The 20000-nt window shown below is 37.9% G+C and overlaps 2 protein-coding genes and 2 long non-coding RNA genes across 67 annotated transcripts in view; 2 read left to right on the top strand and 2 right to left on the bottom strand.

Moving 5' to 3' along the window:
- The window catches only part of LOC126982165 (uncharacterized), a 3641-nt gene extending 1809 nt beyond the window's left edge, over positions 1-1832 (top strand). The window contains exons 2-3 of the mRNA XM_050834003.1: positions 1-1501; positions 1543-1832. The exon at positions 1-1501 is cut by the window's left edge and continues 50 nt beyond it. Coding sequence (XP_050689960.1) covers positions 1-100 — 100 coding nt within the window. The 3' untranslated portion in view covers positions 101-1501; positions 1543-1832. The remainder of the gene's footprint in view (positions 1502-1542) is intronic.
- On the bottom strand, positions 1579-3200 carry LOC126982167 (uncharacterized). 15 transcript variants are annotated; one of them, XR_007734754.1, is made up of 4 exons: positions 3054-3159; positions 2101-2914; positions 1851-1961; positions 1579-1711 (listed from the first exon to the last, which is right to left on the bottom strand). It is a non-coding gene; the product is annotated as an uncharacterized LOC126982167 (long non-coding RNA). The 15 variants fall into 15 exon arrangements; XR_007734750.1 differs by having other exon boundaries at positions 1711-1961; positions 2101-2616; positions 2736-2914; XR_007734746.1 differs by having other exon boundaries at positions 1711-1961; positions 2101-2378; positions 2518-2914.
- A 137-nt stretch (positions 3201-3337) lies between these two features.
- On the top strand, positions 3338-10671 carry LOC126982166 (uncharacterized). 50 transcript variants are annotated; one of them, XR_007734720.1, is made up of 7 exons: positions 3483-3631; positions 3777-3921; positions 4067-5402; positions 5557-5575; positions 5730-6420; positions 6542-9531; positions 9689-10671. It is a non-coding gene; the product is annotated as an uncharacterized LOC126982166 (long non-coding RNA). The 50 variants fall into 50 exon arrangements; XR_007734728.1 differs by having other exon boundaries at positions 5883-6420; XR_007734735.1 differs by having other exon boundaries at positions 6037-6420.
- Positions 10672-12404: 1733 nt separating this feature from the next.
- The window catches only part of LOC126982169 (TIP41-like protein), a 7644-nt gene continuing 48 nt past the window's right edge, over positions 12405-20000 (bottom strand). The window contains exons 1-6 of the mRNA XM_050834004.1: positions 19882-20000; positions 18502-18689; positions 17962-18141; positions 17072-17294; positions 14188-14346; positions 12405-12624 (exon numbers count right to left, since the gene is read on the bottom strand). The exon at positions 19882-20000 is cut by the window's right edge and continues 48 nt beyond it. Coding sequence (XP_050689961.1) covers positions 12517-12624; positions 14188-14346; positions 17072-17294; positions 17962-18141; positions 18502-18689; positions 19882-19914 — 891 coding nt within the window. The 5' untranslated portion in view covers positions 19915-20000 and the 3' untranslated portion in view covers positions 12405-12516. The remainder of the gene's footprint in view (positions 12625-14187; positions 14347-17071; positions 17295-17961; positions 18142-18501; positions 18690-19881) is intronic.

Below are 20000 nucleotides of genomic sequence, written 5' to 3' on the forward strand. Positions count from 1 at the left end.
CAAGAACCTGATTGAGGCCAACACCTTCGCCGAGGCCTGGAACACCTACCCCTCCGCCGTCCCGCCCACGGTGCTGGTGGTGACACAGAGCTCAGGCTAGGCCCTCGGAACACAGGGGCTGACGGGGTGTGTAGGGGGGCTGCAGGAGTACAAGTAGGGTGTTGAATCTCCTATGTAGGGTATCTGAATTTGTAACTCCTTCTGTTTCTGTTTCTGGTACCATTTTTGTTTGTTCGGTACATTTTTCTTTAATTCTTCGATATGTGTATGTTTTTTTTGGTACTTTTTGTCTGTCTGTTGGTACTTTTTCCTTCTGTTTATCTGTTTCTCTGGTACTTTTTATTAATATGGTACCTTCTCTCTCTCTCTCTCTCTCTCTCTTGGAATGAGACTATATTACTACTATTACTACTACTACTACTACTACTACTACTACTACCACCACCTACCTGCCATGCCTCTACTATTCACTGTGTTCCAACTTTAATGTTTTTACGAGAGGATTATTATTTTTATTTACGTAATGTGTTGTATACATATTATATATCATTATTATTATTATTATTATTGCTGTCTGTTCCGTATTATGTAAAAAATGTGCCAAGTTCTGTTATAGCCGCTTAATTTTATGCTTATATATTGTTTTATCTTTATTTTTTTAATTGCGAAGGTGACCGAGGTAGGAGATGTATGTGTGTGTGTGTGTGTGTGTGTGTGTGTTTTAATTCTTCACTGGTTTGGCTACAGAGCGTTGTGTGTATATGTGTGCGTTTCAACTCCTCTGTGTCTTGTTATGTGTGTGTGTGTGTGTGTGTGTGTGTGTGTATCTTATCTGTGTGTATGTGTGTGTGTGTGTGCGTGTGTTTTAATTCTTCACTGGTTTGGCTACAGAGCGTTGTGTGTATATGTGTGCGTTTCAACTCCTCTGTGTCTTGTTATATGTGTGTGTGTGTGTGTGTGTGTGTGTGTCTTATCTGTGTGTATGTGTGTGTGTTTTAATTCTTCACTGGTTTGGCTACAGAGCGTTGTGTGTATATGTGTGCGTTTCAACTCCTCTGTGTCTTGTTATGTGTGTGTGTGTGTATCTTATCTGTGTGTGTGTGTGTGTGTGTGTGTGTGTGTGTGTGTGTGTGTGTTCGTTCTTCCGCTGGTTGTGACAAATGTAAAATGACCTGAAACTGCACAAGCCTCGCCTCGACAAAGCTTAACTAATCTGTCTTTCCGTCGCACGCACACCACCGAAACAAAAGCTTAACCCTTTCCATCCCTGACGCAGACGCCGGCATCACAGCATGGAAAGGTTCAAGAGGAAATGGAAGATGGTTAATCCTCCTCTAAATTCCTCTTAATCCTCCTCTAAATTCCTCAATCCTCCTCTAAATTCCTCTTAATCCTCCTCTAAATTCCTCAATCCTCCTCTAAATTCCTCTTAATCCTCCTCTAAATTCCTCTTAATCCTCCTCTAAATTCCTCTTAATCCTCTTTCATTTCCTCTTAAGAAGTTTAGAAGAGGATTAAGAGGAAATGGAAGAGAATTAAGAGGTTTAGAAGAGGATTAAGAGAAAATGGAAGAGGATTAAGAGGTTTAGAAGAGGATTAAGAGAAAATGGAAGAGGATTAAGAGGTTTAGAAGAGGATTAAGAGGAAATGGAAGAGGATTAAGAGGTTCAGAAGAGGACTAACGATGATGCCGGAGTGAAAGGGTTAATGTCTATAGTCAAACTTATGGATCTATATTCAAAACTAGACAATATATTTAAACCCAGACATCTATACTTAAACCCAGACATCTATATTCAAATTTAGACATCTATATTTAAACCTAGATGTCTTTACCTAAAACGATGTACCTGTAGTCAAACTTATGCATCTATATTCAAAACTAGATAATATATTTAAACCTAGACATCTTTACTTAAACCTAGACATCTATATTCAAATTTAGACATGTATATTTAAACCTAGATGTCTTTACCTAAAACGATGTAGCTGTAGTCAAACTTATGCATCTATATTCAAAACTAGACAATATATTTAAACCTAGACATCTATACTTAAACCTAGACATCTACATTCAAATTTAGACATCAATATTTAAACCTAGATGTCTTTACCTAAAACTATGTACCTGTAGTCAAACTTATGGATCTATATTCAAAACTAGACAGTATATTTAAACCCAGACATCTATACTTAAACCCAGACATCTATATTCAAATTTAGACATCTATATTTAAACCTAGATGTCTTTACCTAAAACGATGTACCTGTAGTCAAACTTATGCATCTATATTCAAAACTAGACAATATATTTAAACCTAGACATCTATACTTAAACCCAGACATCTATATTCAAATTTAGACATCTTTATTTAAACCTAGATGTCTTTACCTAAAACTATGTACCTGTAGTCAAACTTATCCATCTATATTCAAAACTAGACAATATATTTAAACTTAGACATCTATACTTAAACCCAGACATCTATATTCAAATTTAGACAACTATATTTAAACCTAGATGTCTTTACCTAAAACTATGTAGCTGTAGTCAAACTTATGCATCTATATTCAAAACTAGACAATATATTTAAACCTAGACATCTATACTTAAACCTAGACATCTATATTCAAATTTAGACATCTATATTTAAACCTAGATGTCTTTACCTAAAACGATGTACCTGTAGTCAAACTTATGCATCTATATTCAAAACTAGACAATATATTTAAACCTAGACATCTATATTCAAATTTAGACATCTATATTTAAACCTAGATGTCTTTACCTAAAACTATGTACCTGTAGTCAAACTTATGCATCTATATTCAAAACTAGACAATATATTTAAACCTAGACATCTATACTTAAACCCAGACATCTATTTTCAAATTTAAACATCTATATTTAAACCTAGATGTCTTTACCTAAAACGATGTACCTGTAGTCAGACTTATGCATCTATATTCAAAACTAGACAATATATTTAAACCTAGACATCTATACTTAAACCCAGACATCTATATTCAAATTCAGACCTCTATATTTAAACCTAGATGTCTACCTAAAACGATGTAGCTGTAGTCAAACTTATGGATCTATATTTAAACCCCATGCCTCTATATATAAACTTAAACATCTATATTTTCGTAACCGGTAGTTCAGTAGCATTTACATCTCTTTAAGGTGTCGACAGGATTTGGGGACCTCCCTTTTAGCACCAAAATAAAATCTATACATCTACATATATTTAAAACTAAGGTCGATATTATAAGGCTTTCCCAGTTCTCACATCAGCTGTTTCTAAAGGTCAAAGAAGGGGTTAATCAGTGTCTAATGAGTGTTTCTTCAGGTTCATGGTACAGAAGAGGGATCAGACTACCACTAGGGTCATAATGCTAATTCTGGAAATGTCCCGAACTCCTGCGAAAGCCTTGTCAAATATGTGAACTTAGGCGACGAAATGTTTGGCAATACGGCCCTAGGTGTCTATATATAAAAGTAAACATCTATATATTTTTTCAACCAGTAGTGATGCAGTGTTTACATATGTCTTTAGAGTCTTGACAGTATCTGGAGGCCTTACTTTTGGAACCAGAACAAAAGCTATACATCTATTTTTAAAACTAGGTGTCTATATATAAAACTAAACATCTATATATTTTTTCAGCCAGTAGTTTTGTAGTGTTTCTATATGTCTTTAGAGTCTTAACAGTATCTGGAGGCCTCACTAATATCACCAGAACAAAAGCTATCCATCTATTTTTAAAACTAGGTGTCTATATATAAAAGTAAACATCTATATATTTTTTCAACCAGTAGTTTTGCAGTGTTTATATATGTATTTAGAGTTTTAACAGTATCTGGAGGCCTCACTTTTGGAACCAGAACAAAAGCTATCCATCTATATTTAAAACTAGGTGTCTATATATAAAAGTAAACATCTATATATTTTTTCAACCAGTAGTTTTGCAGCATTTATATATGTCTTTAGAGTCTTCACAGTATCTGGAGGCCTCACTTTTAGCATCAGAACAAAAGCTATCCATCTATATTTAAAACTAGGTGTCTATATATAAAACTAAACATCTATATATTTTTTCAACCAGTAGTTTTGTAGTGTTTATATATGTCTTTGAGTCTTAACAGTATCTGGAGGCCTCACTTTTGGAACCAGAACAAAAGCTATCCATCTATATTTAAAACTAGGTGTCTATATATAAAACTAAACATCTATATATTTTTCCAACCAGTAGTTTTGTAGTGTTTATATATGTCTTTAGTCTTAACAGTATCTGGAGGCCTCACTTTTGGAACCAGAACAAAAGCTATCCATCTATATTTAAAACTAGGTGTCTATATATAAAAGTAAACATCTATATATTTTTTCAACCAGTAGTTTTGCAGTGTTTATATATGTCTTTAGAGTCTTAACAGTATCTGGAGGCCTCACTAATAGCACCAGAACAAAAGCTATCCATCTATTTTTAAAACTAGGTGTCTATATATAAAAGTAAACATCTATATATTTTTTCAACCAGTAGTTTTGTAGTGTTTATATATGTCTTTAGAGTCTTAACAGTATCTGGAGGCCTCACTTTTAGCACCAGAACAAAAGCTACACATCTATATTTAAACCTAAGCATCTATATTTAAATTTATCTATATTTTTCCAAGCAGTAGTTCTGTAGTGTTAATGTTCTTAGGTTTGTCAACAGCATCTGGAGACCTTGTATTGTCCATAAGGTGACCACAGAGAGAAAACAGGCTAACGTGTGGGGTACTTTCGTAATACTTAAATTGATATAAAGCCTTCAAACCCACATTGTCCTCTGTTCTGTCAGTCTGTTGTCTTGGGATATGGTCTTAAGTCTGTCAACAGCATCTGGAGACCTTGTATTGTCCGTAAGGTGACCACAGAGAGAAAACAGGCTAATGTGTGGGGTAGTTTCGTAATACTTAAATTAATATAAAGCCTTCAGACCCACATTGTGCCCTGTTCTGTCAGTCTGGTGTCTTGGGATATGGTCTTAAGCCTGTCAACAGCATCTGGAGACCTTGTATTGTCCGTAAGGTGACCACAGAGAGAAAACAGGCTAATGTGTGGGGTAGTTTCGTAATACTTAAATTAATATAAAGCCTTCAGACCCACATTGTGCCCTGTTCTGTCAGTCTGGTGTCTTGGGATATGGTCTTAAGTCTGTCAACAGCATCTGGAGACCTTGTGTTGTCTGTAAGGTGACCACAGAGGGAAAACAGGCTATGTGTGGGGTAGTTTCATAATACTTAAATTGATATAAAGCCTTCAAACCCACATTGTCCTCTGTTCTGTCATTCTGGTGTCTGGGGATATGGTCTTAAGCCTGTCAACAGCATCTGGAGACCTTGTGTTGTCTGTAAGGTGACCAGACAGGGGAGAGATTACCATGTGGAGTAGTTTCAACATACTTAAAACAATGTGAAGGCTTTGAACCCACATTGTCCTCTGTTCTGATGTCTGTGGGTACGTTTTTGGGCGTACTGACAGCATAAGGAAGCTTTGGGTTGTCTGCAAGCTGACCAGACAGAGAACAGGTTACCATGTGGAGTAGTTTCAGCATACTTAAAACAATGTGAAGGCTTTGAACCCACATTGTCCTCTGTTCTGATGTCTGTGGGTACGTTTTTGGGTGTACTGACAGCATAAGGAAGCTTTGTGTTGTCTGTAAGGTGACCAGACAGGGGAGAGATTACCATGTGGAGTAGTTTCAGCATACTTAACCAATGTGAAGGCTTCTGATCTTTATTTTCTACTGGTGTGTCGTCTGTGGATACGCTTTTGAGTGTTGTGACGGCATTTGGAAGACTTGTGTTGTCTGTAAGGTGACCAGACAGGGGAGAGATTACCATGTGGAGTAGTTTCAACACACTTAAACCGATGTAAAGGTGTCTGATCCTTATTTTCTAGTGGTGTGTCGTCTGTGGATATGTTTTTGAGTGTTGTGACAGCATAAGGAAGCTTTGTGTTGTCTGTAAGGTGACCAGACAGGGGAGAGATTACCATGTGGAGTAGTTTCAACACACTTAAACCGATGTGAAGGCGTCTGATCTTTATTTTCTACTGGTGTGTCGTCTGTGGATGTGTTCTTGAGTGTTGTGATGGCATTAGGAAGCTTTGTGGTGACTAGTTCAAATTATGGTGCTGTTTTAAAATTTGTATTAGCTGTATTAGGTGAACTTAAAAATCATGACATTCTTGCAATATCTACTCTGTATCCCATGCATTACTTAACATGACAGTTTTACTACATGAGGTTAGATCTGATAATAAGAGTTGCTTTTGTATTTCTCAATGTCTTCAAGCATTTCTTTATTTTTTATTTATTTTGTAAGGCTGATGTCCCATGCACTCTTATCCAGTTCTCTTACACAATGGTTAGGTCTGATAATAATAGTTGTTTTTGTATTTCTCAATGTCTTCATGCATTTCTTTATTTTTTATTTATTTTATAAGGCTGATGTCCCATACACTCTTATTCAGTTCTCTTATGCAATGGTTAGATCTGATAATAATAGTTGTTTTTGTATTTCTCAATGTCTTCAAGCATTTCTTTATTTTTTATTTATTTTATAAGGCTGATGTCCCATACACTCTTATTCAGTTCTCTTATGCAATGGTTAGGTCTGATAATAATAGTTGTTTTTGTATTTCTCAATGTCTTCAAGCATTTCTTTATTTTTTATTTCTTTTATAAGGCTGATGTCCCATACACTCTTATTCAGTTCTCTTACGCAATGGTTAGGTTTGATAATAATAGTTGTTTTTGTATTTCTCAATGTCTTCAAGCATTTCTTTATTTTTTATTTATTTTATAAGGCTGATGTCCCATACACTCTTTTCCAGTTCTCTTTACAATGGTTAGATCTGATAATTATAGTTTTCTTAATGTTCTTTATATTTCTTAATGTGTTCCTAATTTCTTAACGTTTTCCTTACTTTGTTTTGTAAGAGTAATGCCCCTGAACGTTTTTTATACTTTTTATACAATGGTTACATCTGACAATAATAGTTTTCTTAATGTTTTTCTTTCTTTATTTTTTGGTGAGTGTGTTTTTGAAGTTCTTGATGCTTTGCTTAATTTCATCGGTAAAACTAACATTCTATAACCTCTTTCTTTTCCACTCAATAATACACAAGGATTAGGTCTGACAATAATAGTTTTCTTAATGTTTTTCTTTCTTTATTTTTTTGTGAGTGTGTTCTTGAAGTTCTTGATGCTTTGCTTAATTTCATCGGTAAAACTAACATTCTATAACCTCTTTCTTTTCCACTCAATAATACACAAGGATTAGATCTGACAATAATAGTTTTCTTAATGCCTGTTTGTTCCTTCATGTGTTCATATTGTTCTTCATGGTCTAACGTCCCCTAACCTCTCTTTGTTAAGCTCCTTACACAATGGTTAGATCTGCTTATACTAGTTTTCATAATAGTTTTTTTATGTGTCTTGCTGTGTTTTCAATGTTCTCTATGTTTTCTGTATTTCTTTTGTAAGGCTAATGTCCTATAACCTCATTTTCTACTCCTTACACAATGGTTAGGTCTGATAATACTAGTTTTCTTAATAGTTTTCAATGTTCTCTATGTTTTCTGTATTTCTTTTGTAAGGCTAATGTCCTATAACCTCATTTTCTACTCCTTACACAATGGTTAGGTCTGATAATACTAGTTTTCTTAATGTTTTCTATGTGTCTTGCTGTGTTTTCAATGTTTTCTGTATTTCTTTTGTAAGGCTAATGTCCTATAACCTCATTTTCTACTCCTTACACAATGGTTAGGTCTGATAATACTAGTTTTTTGTTTGTTTGTTCCTTCATGTGTTGTTAAGTGTCCATGTTTTTGTTTCTCCTGTAAAGCTTACGTCCCCAAACCTCTTCTCTTCATAGCCTTCCGCTGAGGTGTTTCTGGCAGTGTGTTGCAGGTCACTACCCTCGTATCAGCCACAGGAAGCTTGGCACACCAGGTTAGCGCGCACCAAAATTACCTTTCATTCAGTCATTCAAGTTTAGTAGATGTAGTTTGCAGACAATTTCAGTATCTTATTTTCTTTTCCTGCCTTCCATGATTAGCAAAGTAGCCAGTTGTTAGAGTTGTAGATCTCTTGTTTTTTGTAGTTTGCAGACAATTTCAGTATCTTATTTTCTTTATCTTTTCCTGCCTTCCATGATTAGCAAAGTAGCCAGTTGTTAGAGTTGTAGATTTTTTCAGTATCTCGTGTTTTTTGTAGTTTGCAGTGTAGCCAGAAACCAAGGGAGACAGTGTGCTGAATATGTTGATCTGGTAACACTGAGATCTATAGATGATGCAAGGGTGCTGAGTACAATGATGTGGTAACACTGAGATCTGTAGACATCATGAGGGTGCTGAATATGTTGATCTGGTAACACTGAGCTCTATAGATGATGCAAGGGTGCTGAGCATGATGATGTGGTAACACTGAGATCGATAGACATCATGAGGGTGCTGAATATGTTGATCTGGTAACACTGAGATCTATAGATGATGCAAGGGTGCTGAGTACGATGATGTGGCAACACTGGTATTTCTATAGGCGTGGCGAGGGTGAAGCAGTGTTGCCGAGGGTGTTTTAACCGTTGCATTTATGGGGAAACTGTTGAATGGCTAAGTGTAATTGCTTTCTGTCTGTCTGATGTTTTTTTTCCCATTTCAAGCTAAAAAAAAAAAATGTTATTACGTTTATTATTTCACATCTTTCTTATAGTGATTATTTTTATTACTTATGTTATTACTTTTCTTACTTTTCATTACTTCTTTTTACTTTTTATTATTATTATTATTATTTCATTTATTATCTTTTAGCGTCGGTTCATAAGTGGTCGCCTCGTGTGCCTGACGAACGAAGGATCTTGTGTCGCTTATACTCTGTTTAATCTCACCTATGAATCTCTCTCTCTCTCTCTCTCTCTCTCTCTCTCTCTGGGTACTGTTAAGAGTTAAGAGTTTATTTTGTTATGGACTAAGAATTTTATAAGCGTCAGAACCACAGTTATGGATGTTACGAACCTGTTGTTGAGCTTCAGAACCTTTCGCTAAGCTTGTGAACGTTTTAATGAGCTTACGAACGTGTTGGTAAGCTTATGAATGTTTTGGTAAGCTTATGAATGTTTTGGTAAGCTTATGAATGTTTTGGTAAGCTTACAAATGTGTTGGTAAGCTTATGAATGTGTTGGTAAGCTTATGAATGTTTTGGTAAGCTTATGAATGTTTTGGTAAGCTTACGAATGTGTTGGTAAGCTTATGAATGTTTTGGTAAGCTTATGAATGTTTTGGTAAGCTTATGAATGTGTTGGTAAGCTTATGAATCTCTTGTTAAGCTTATGAATGTTTTGGTAAGCTTACGAATGTGTTGGTAAGCTTACGAATATCTTGTTAAGCTTATGAATGTTTTGGTAAGCTTACAAATGTGTTGGTAAGCTTACGAATGTTTTGGTAAGCTTATGAATGTGTTGGTAAGCTTACGAATGTTTTGGTAAGCTTATGAATGTGTTGGTAAGCTTATGAATGTGTTGGTAAGCTTACGAATGTTTTGGTAAGCCTATGAATCTCTTGTTAAGCTTACGAATCAGTTGTTAAGCTTATGAATGTATTAGTAAGTTTAAGAATGAGTTGGTAAGCTTACGAATGAGTTAAGCCTATGAATCTCTTGTTGAGCTTACGAATGTATTGGTAAGCTTACAAATGAGTTGGTAAACCTATGAATCTCTTGTTAAGCTTACGAATCAGTTGTTAAGCTTGTGAATGTATTAGTAAGTTTAAGAATGTGTTGGTAAGCTTACAAATGAGTTGATAAGCCTATGAATCACTTGTTAAGCTTGCAAACCAGTTGATAAGCTTACGGACCTCTCGCCAAGCTTACGGAAGAGTTGTTATAATCGCACAGAGTATTCAGACTAGTATTTTTATAATCACATGAATGGACTGTATAATCACACATGAATGGACAGGTTGTTATAGACCCACAAACTGTTATATTATCAAACGAGAAAGTCTTTGATTCTACGGAGCTGTTTCCCACGCACCGATCAGCTGTTACGACGCACAGACTAGTTTTAGTAATACAGTCGCCCCTCAAATAGTACGGTTCCGGTTTTATGTGTATTTTCATGGAGGATTTTTTTTAGGATTTTTAAATTTCCCAGCGAGCAGAAAATTTTAAAGTCCTAAAAATATCTTCCGTGACAATCCGTATAAAACTGAAACTGAACTATTGAAAACCGTGCTATTTGAGGGGTGACTGTACCTCAAACCTTACCTCCCTGTCTCTCCAAGTCCTTCCATTGTTTCTTTTCTTCCGAGTGTTACGAGCACACGAATTCAAGTCTTTTACAACAAACTTAAGCACATAGGAATAGTTAACATAAGTACAGAATTGGAGGGTGTGAGGCTGGTTCAAGTGCCTGAGTCTATGTGCTTCTGAGTGTTACGAGCACACGAATTCAAGTCTTTTACAGCAAACTTAAGCACATAGGAATAGTTAACATAAGTACAGAATTGGAGGGTGTGAGGCTGGTTCAAGTGCCTGAGTCTATGTGCTTCTGAGTGTTACGAGCACACAAATTCAAGGATTTTAGAACAAACTTAAGCACATAGGAATAGTTAACATAAATAGGAGGGTGTGAGGCTGGTTCAAGTGCCTGAGTCTATGTGCTTCCAAGTGTTACGAGCACACGAGTTCAAGTCTTTTACAACAAACTTAAGCACATAGGAATAGTTAATATAAGTACAGAATTGGAGGGTGTGAGGGTGCTTCAAGTGCCTGAGTCTATGTGCTTCCGAGTGTTACGAGCACACGAGTTCAAGTCTTTTACAGCAAACTTAAGCACATAGGAATAGTTAACATAAATAGGAGGGTGTGAGGCTGGTTCAAGTGCCTGAGTCTATGTGCTTCCGAGTGTTACGAGCACACGAGTTCAAGTCTTTTACAGCAAACTTAAGCACATAGGAATAGTTAACATAAATAGGAGGGTGTGAGGCTGGTTCTAAGTGCCTGAGTCTATGTGCCAAGTATTTCAAGCGTTTATGGTTCTTTCTTGAGATTAAACGCAGTTCTTCTTTCGCTTATACTACGTCCAGTTACTGTTTTTGGCTCGATGTTTGACCACTTATAACTTCTGTAACCACCTCCTCCTTCCCACAAGATCTGGATATTTTAATAAAGTTATCTTGAGTAAGGAACCTTCAATATTACCACCCTCTGGCAATGTAGAAATGCCGTATGTCATTGTGTGGCTGTGTGAGAGGGGACGAGAGGGGAGGAGAGGGGACGACAGGGGACAAGAGGGTACAGGAAATCCCCTATATACGAAAGGGTTAGGGACTGAAAAAACCTTTCGTTTATCGATTTTTCGTATATCGAAGCCATTTCCCCCATAGGATTGTTAATAAATAGGGGGGTTAGGGACCAGCGCCAGCAAAAAAAAAAAAAAAAAAAAGTTAAATATAACTATGCTTAAAAGCAATTTACTACTCACAATACAATGAAACGCAAGGCTCATAAATAATTAAAAACAATTACCATTTCCTGTTCCTTTACGGTTATAGAAATGCATTACATATGTTAGGACAATCCCCTCTAACTCGTCACTACAACTCATCACTTAACATTGCCAATGTTTACTTCCCAAGCTGTGAAAGGCCAGTTTCACTCTGAACAGTACACCACCGCTTCCTCAGCCCCCAACCCCTCCATCACCCTCACGCTTCCTCACGCTGGCTGGGATGTGTTTGATTCGAGTCGAAGCAAGGTTCACAAACTGGCAACGCTATGATGAGCGTTGAAGTGGAGGGACTGGACATGGACACTTGCTGCCTAATCACTGCGTGTCGTGAGGCTGTTGACGGCGAATGCACCCGAAACTGTATGTCTTTCGTGAACCGAAAATTGTCCTATATTTTTCACTTTCAGATATCCATCGAGCTTTGATATCGGGGTTTTCCTGTACTAGAGGGGACGGGTGGGGAGGAGAGGGGACGACCGGGGACAAGAGGGTACTAGAGGGGACGGGAGGGGAGGAGAGGGGACGACAGGGGACAAGAGGGTACTAGAGGGGACGGGAGGGGAGGAGAGGGGACGACAGGGGACAAGAGGGTACTAGAGGGGACGGGAGGGGAGGAGAGGGGACGACAGGGGACAAGAGGGTACTAGAGGGGACGGGAGGGGACGATTAATACCTGGTACCCATTCACTGCTGGGTGGACAGGGGCGTAGGGTATCGGAAAAGCCGCCCAATTTTTTCCACTCCGCCCGGGAATCAAACCCAGGCGCTCTCGATTGTGAGCCGAGTGTGCTAACCACTGCACCACGAGGCCCCCAAGGATGCTGGAGGAGAGAAACACAAGCAATGGAATGAGGAGAATGTATTGAAGCTTGTGTACTGTTTCAAGGGAGGAGCACCAGGCTATGTTGAAGGCAAAGGAGGACTGATAATGATAACTTGACCGCCGTGGAATGCCATCACTCCCCAGCGGATGTGGATGACGGGCACAGCTTATCCACCTTCTCCTCCACCACAGGGAGATGCTGCCACACTACATCTGGATTGCTGTATATGGATGACGGGACCTGCGTGGAGGAGAAATTCGTAATATAAAAAAACAACAAATGAAATATAAAATGGGGTGAGAAAGAAGAGTTTTGGAATAACATATAAAATGAGAGAAAGCTTGTAAATAATAAAAAAATGAATGAGACAAAAGTTTAGGAATAATAATAATAATAATAAGCAGAAAAGAAAGAGAGCAAGGAATACAAGCCAGAATCTCACCCGGAGCTTATCGACGGGTGACTGCGTGGATTTGAACGAGAGAAAACCTTGAATGAGAAAAAAAGTCTCGGAACACATAAAAAAACAAGAGAAAGTTAACATATACAAACCAGGTGAATAAAACTCTAGTATCTCACCCGTAGCTTATCGACGGGTGACTGCGTGGATTTGGACGAGAGAAAACCTTGAAATACCTTAAGGCGAATGAGAAAAAAGTCTCGAAACACATAAAAAAAACAAGAAAAAGTTAACATATACAAACCAGGCAAATAAAACTCTAGAATCTCACCCGCAGCTTATCAATGGGTGACTGCATGGATTTGGACGAGAGAAAACCTTGAAATACCTTAAGGCGAATGAGAAAAAAGTCTCGGAACACATAAAAAAACAAGAAAAGTTAACATATACAAACCAGGTAAATAAAACTCTAGTATCTCACCCGTAGCTTATCGACGGGTGACTGCGTGGATTTGGACGAGAGAAAACCTTGAAATACCTTAAGGCGAATGAGAAAAAAAGTCTCGGAACACATAAAAAAACAAGAGAAAGTTAACATATACAAACCAGGCAAATAAAACTCTAGTATCTCACCCGGAGCTTATCAATGGGTGACTGCGTGGATTTGGACGAGAGAAAACCTTGAAATACCTTAAGGCGAATGAGAAAAAAGTCTCGGAACACATAAAAAAACAAGAGAAAGTTAACATATACAAACCAGGCAAATAAAACTCTAGTATCTCACCCGTAGCTTATCCATGGGTGAGTGCGTGGATTTGGACGAGAGAAAACCTTGAAATACCTCAAGGCGAATGAGAAAAAAGTCTCGAAACACATAAAAAAACAAGAGAAAGTTAACATATACAAACCAAGCAAATAAAACTCTAGTATCTCACCCGCAGCTTATCAATGGGTGAGTGCGTGGATTTGGACGACAGAAAACCTTGAAATACCTTAAGGCGAATGAGAAAAAAGTCTCGGAATACATAAAAAAACAAGAGAAAGTTAACATATACAAACCAGGTAAACAAAACTCTACAATCTCACCCATAGAAGATTTGAATAGTATAAAGAAGATGAGAAAGAAGAGTTTTAGAATTATAAACCACATGAGAAAGACTTAAGAAATAAAAACCATAGAAATGAAGAAGCTGAGAAGTATTTTGGAGAAAGTTAACATACAAACCAGGCAAATAAAACTCTAGAATCTCACCCATAGCTTAATTATGACTTCTAGGCAGAACTGAATGCAAGAAAACTTTGAAATACCTTAAGGCGAATGAGAAAAAAAGTCTCGGAACACATAAAAAAACAAGAAAAAGTTAACATATACAAACCAAGCAAATAAAACTCTAGTATCTCACCCGCAGCTTATCAATGGGTGCCTCCCGGGTGGAGCTCTCCCTGAGGATGTAGTCAGCGCCGGCGGGGCTGTAGAGGCGTGTGTCGTTGATCCGCACGATGACCTGGTCCACACGCAGGTAGTGACGCAGCACCACGAACAGACCGCTGGGCATCACACGCTGGGGGGGGTCGGTTGATTAGGGTTCGGAAGATGGATATTTTTTTTTAGTTTTTGAAGTCGCATTTTTTAATTTTTTTTATGATTTTTATGTTAGTTTGGTTGATTTTTCTTGGTTTGGTTTTTATCATTAGTTTGGTTGATTGAGTTTTTGAGTGTTTGAAGACATTTTTTTTTTTTTTTTATGATTGTTATTTTGGTTGATTTTTCTTGCTTTGTTTTTTTATAATTAGTTTGGTTGATTGATTTTTTGAAGCCATTTTTTTTTTTTTTTTTATGATTGTTATTTTGGTTGATTTTTCTTGCTTTGTTTTTTATCATTAGTTTGGTTGATTGAGTTTTTGAAGCCATTTTTTAATTTTTTTTTATGATTATGTTAGTTTGGTTGATTTTTCTTGCTTTGTTTTTTATCATTAATTTGGTTGATTGAGTTTTTGAAGCCATTTTTTTATTTTTTTTATGATTATGTTATTTTGGTTGATTTTTCTTGCTTTGTTTTTTATCATTAATTTGGTTGATTGAGTTTTTGAAGCCATTTTTTTATTTTTTTTATGATTATGTTAGTTTGGTTGATTTTTCTTGCTTTGTTTTTTATCATTAATTTGGTTGATTGAGTTTTTGAAGCCATTTTTTTAATTTTTTTATGATTTTTATGTTAGTTTGGTTGATTTTTCTTGCTTTGTTTTTTATAATTAGTTTGGTTGATTGATTTTTCGAGTTTTTGAAGCCATTTTTTTTTTTTTATGATTCTTATGTTAGTCTGGTTGATTTTTCTTACTTTGTTTTTTATCATTAATTTGGTTGATTGAGTTTTTGAAGCCATTTTTTTTATTTTTTTTATGATTATGTTATTTTGGTTGATTTTTCTTGCTTTGTTTTTTATCATTAATTTGGTTGATTGAGTTTTTGAAGCCATTTTTTTTATTTTTTTTATGATTATGTTAGTTTGGTTGATTTTTCTTGCTTTGTCTTTTATCATTAGTTTGGTTGATTGAGTTTTTGAAGCCATTTTTTTTATTTTTTTTATGATTATGTTAGTTTGGTTGATTTTTCTTGCTTTGTCTTTTATCATTAGTTTGGTTGATTGATTTTTCGAGTTTCTGAAGCCATTTTTTAATTTTTTTTTTACAATTATTTTTCTCATTATTTTCCTTATTATTTTTTTCTTCTCCCGTTTCTTTCAAGTTATTTTTTTCCCTCGTCGCTTTTTGCCGTCTCATATATTTATTCATTATCTCTTCCGTCATTTTCCTTATGAATTTAGACTAACATTCTGAGCCACGACAAAATAAAAAAAATAGGTGAATGGACATAGAGGTTAGGTAATGTAAAGTTTAGTTGGGGTAGTTTAAATATGCTCCCCACTGGATAAAACCCACAAACAGAGCTCCCCAACAGAACCGTTAAAGGGGATAGGCCTATTACAAGAATACGATTGCAAAAATACGACTGGATAAAACACAGGAAACAGACCACACAGAACAGAACCATTAAAGAACCCTAAGAAGAATATGATTGCAAAAATATGACTGGATAAAACACAGGAAACAGACCACACGGAACAGAACCATTAAAGAACCCTAAGAAGAATATGATTGCAAAAATACGACTGGATAAAACACAGGAAACAGACCACACGGAATAGAACCATTAAAGAACCCTAAGAAGAATATGATTGCAAAAATACGACCAAAAAAAAGACCGCACAGAACAGAACCATTAAAGAACCCTAAGAAGAATATGATTGCAAAAATACGACTGGATAAAACACAGGAAACAGACCACACAGAACAGAACCATTAAAGAACCCTAAGAAGAATATGATTGCAAAAATACGACTGGATAAAACACAGGAAACAGACCACACAGAACAGAACCATTAAAGAACCCTAAGAAGAATATGATTGCAAAAATATGACTGGATAAAACACAGGAAACAGACCACACAGAACAGAACCATTAAAGAACCCTAAGAAGAATATGGTTGCAAAAATACGACCAAAAAACAGACCGCACAGAACAGAACCATTAAGGAACCCTAAGAAGAATATAGACCACAGAACAGAACCATTAAAGAACCCTAAGAAGAATATGATTGCAAAAATACGACCAAAAAAAAGACCACACAGAACAGAACCATTAAAGAACCCTAAGAAGAATATGATTGCAAAAATACGACTGGATAAAACACAGGAAACAGAACCATTAAAGAACCCTAAGAAGAATATGATTGCAAAAATACGACTGGATAAAACACAGGAAACAGACCACACGGAACAGAACCATTAAAGAACCCTAAGAAGAATATGATTGCAAAAATACGACTGGATAAAACACAGGAAACAGACCGCACAGAACAGAACCATTAAGGAACCCTAAGAAGGTTTGCAAAAATACGACCAAAAAACAGACCGCACAGAACAGAACCATTAAGGAACCCTAAGAAGGTTTGCAAAAATACGACCAAAAAACAGACCGCACAGAACAGAACCATTAAGAAGAATATGATTGCAAAAATACGACCAAAAAAAAGACCACACAGAACAGAACCATTAAAGAACCCTAAGAAGAATATGATTGCAAAAATACAACTGGATAAAACACAGGAAACAGACCGCACGGAACAGAACCATTAAAGAACCCTAAGAAAGTTTGCAAAAATACAACCAAAAAAAAGACCGCACAGAACAGAACCCTCCAGCCCGGCTCTCCCCCTCCGTCCTTACCACTTTGACTACACACCTCGTGCAGCCATTATCGTCCAGCTCGTCCTCGAACAGAAATATCTCGCCATAGAACTTGATCTCCTCCTGCTTCTTGAGACGGTCCAGGTCGATGCGCTCCGTCGTCTCCTTCGCCACCAGGCCGCCACTCAGCCGCCCCCGGAAGTTGGTGGTGTAGGTCCAGTCGTAGGGCTCAACCACCTTCTGCACGCCCTCACAGTCGGCTCTGGGGTCAAGGAAGGGAGAGAGAGGGACATGATATATGATTGTTTTAGGTTATGTAGGTTAATAGTTTTTTCCTCTTTTAAATGGAGGAAAAAAATGTGCAACTAACTATCGCCAAACCAGACAAGAAATTATTATGAAAATGTCGTGTAAGGTGTTGATTAGAAGGTGAGAAATGTGACGAAGGGAACCACACAGCAAGTCTCTTTGGGATCTGGTTAAGTGACTCATTATTGTAATCATTTAGTCAGTAATTAGTTTGGGATCATGTCTAAAAAAGGATTCAAAACTGTATTAATATGTAACAGTAAATCTTGGGATAGAGGGATCCAGCAACTTTTGGCAACATAAATTTTTAAACTTGAAAAATCTAACATTTATCGTAAATAATATCTTGATCTTTTTAAGGCCTATAAACACTACCAACACACACAGCCCCTCCCCCATCCCCATCACCTCCCTTCAAGATACAGCAACATACAGCAACAATTTCCTCACTTTTAAAAGACCCACACATGCCACCACCACACACACAGCCCCTCCCCCATCCCCATCACCTCCCTTCTAGACACAGCAACATACAGCAACAATTTCCTCACTTTTAAAAGACCCACACATGCCACCACCAACACACACACGCACACACACACATAACCCTTGCCCCTCACCTTGCCTCCCTCCACACCTTGGCATGGGCGACCTGCACCGTGCTTTCCCTGGGGTTGACGCAGCGCAGGGCGTCCAGGGCGGTGAAGGCGATGGCTCCTCCGCCGCGATGCTGTAGCTCCAGGAGGTTGTTGGCGAACACCATGTCGGGCAGGGACGGAAGTTCCAGCTCTCTCTCGTACCTAAGGGAAGAGTCTGGCGTTTATTGTTGGTGTTGGAAGGGTTTAGTTCCTTATTGCTTGCTTGATTTAGTCTCTGGTTTCATTTTTATTCCTTGACATATTCCTTATTCTTAAACTTATTCCTTTATTTCCTGTTTTAATTTATTCTTTATCGAGTGGTTTGTTTAATTATTATTCATTTACTTATTTACTGTTGTTTTATGTATTGGTTTAGCTATATAATTATTTATTTATGGGCTTATTTATGGATTCATATTTTAGCAGAAGTAGAATTATGGGCGGGAGTTAATACAAGGAAGGCCTTATTCTCTCTCTCTCTCTCTCTCTCTCTCTCTCTCTCTCTCTCTCTCTCTCTCTCACCTACAAAAGTTGCACAGGTCATCATTCTGTGTCTGTGGCGTGCAGGGTGTCGTGGCCTCGCACTGTGACCCCATGATGTGGCTCTTCACCACCCGCAGCGTCCACGCGTCAAACTGAAACTCCTCCACGCGCGGCGGAGGTAGTTTGGGCTCGGTTGGTGAGGCGGGGGTGGGCTGCGACATTTTGAACTTGGGAGAAAGAATTAAAGTAGATGACATTTCAAATCATACTTAGTGAGTTACCTAACCTGTGCTGGGACTCCCCCCCCCCCCCCTTGACCATCAATTACTTCAATCTAACCAAATGAAACTTAACAACCTCCTGCAACAGGTGCTAACCACATTAACCCGGTAGCAGCGACGGGCCAAATTTGTGGCTGTACTGTGTAGCAGCGACGGGCCAAATTTGTGGCTTTACCGTGTAGCAGTGACGGGCCAAATTTGTGGCTTTACTGTGTAGCAGTGACGGGCCAAATTTGTGGCTTTACTGTGTAGCAGTGACGGGCCAAATTTGTGGCTTTACTGTGTAGCAGTGACGGGCCAAATTTGTGGCTGTACTGTGTAGCAGCGACAGGCCAAATTTGTGGCTTTACCATGTAGCAGTGACGGGCCAAATTTGTGGCTGTACTGTGTAGCAGCGACGGGCCAAATTTGTGGCTTTACCATGTACCAGTAATGGGCCAAATTTGTGGCTTTACTGTGTAGCAGCGATGGGCCAAATTTGTGGCTTTACCGTGTAGCAGCGACAGGCCAAATTTGTGCCATGATATAAACCCCCAAAAACAGATGATACATAATCTGATCACAAATGCTTTAATATATATCATTAAAAGGTTTGCATGAGGGGTGATTTTTTCTCGCTTAGAGGGACCATTAAGAAACAAGATCCCTGCTGCTATTGGGTTAATGTAACATGATGAAATATAATCTTGTCTTAAGACGTGTTTGGAGGCAGCTCCATTTCCACTCTAACTAAGCCCTTCCTTAACCTCCATGGTGTAGTGGCTGGCAAAGCTAACTACAAATATGTGGGCCAGGGTTCGAATCCCGGCTTGGGCAGTCACAACGCATAACACCCAGCTGCTCATCCTCCCTTTCAGGCTGGTCGATAATATGTGTGTACCTGGGAACACCTGGGGAAGACACTGAGGTAACCTGGTGGCCTTGTCTCGTGATGGGTCAAGGAATAATGTTGCAAAGATGAGCACCGAGGCCTTGCGCAGCTATATCATATCCCCCAAACATTACCTTTGCTATCTTAACGAATACGAGGCTGACATTATTGGGACAAGTTAGGCAGCCGAGGTTATTAAGAAGTGAGATATCTGTACACTCATTTTTCTATTAATTGCCCACAAAACACGTAATTACATCCACCCACCTGTAATTGCCGGCTGGACAGGTGAGTTACCATGCACGGGGTCGCCTGTGTCCACCTGCCGTGTGTTAAATAGCTGCTTCTAATGTTGAGCGGCGAGGGCGTCAAGGTGTCAACATATC

This window comes from Eriocheir sinensis, chromosome 50, assembly GCF_024679095.1.
Source record: "Eriocheir sinensis breed Jianghai 21 chromosome 50, ASM2467909v1, whole genome shotgun sequence".
NCBI classification, from domain to species: Eukaryota; Metazoa; Arthropoda; class Malacostraca; order Decapoda; family Varunidae; genus Eriocheir; species Eriocheir sinensis.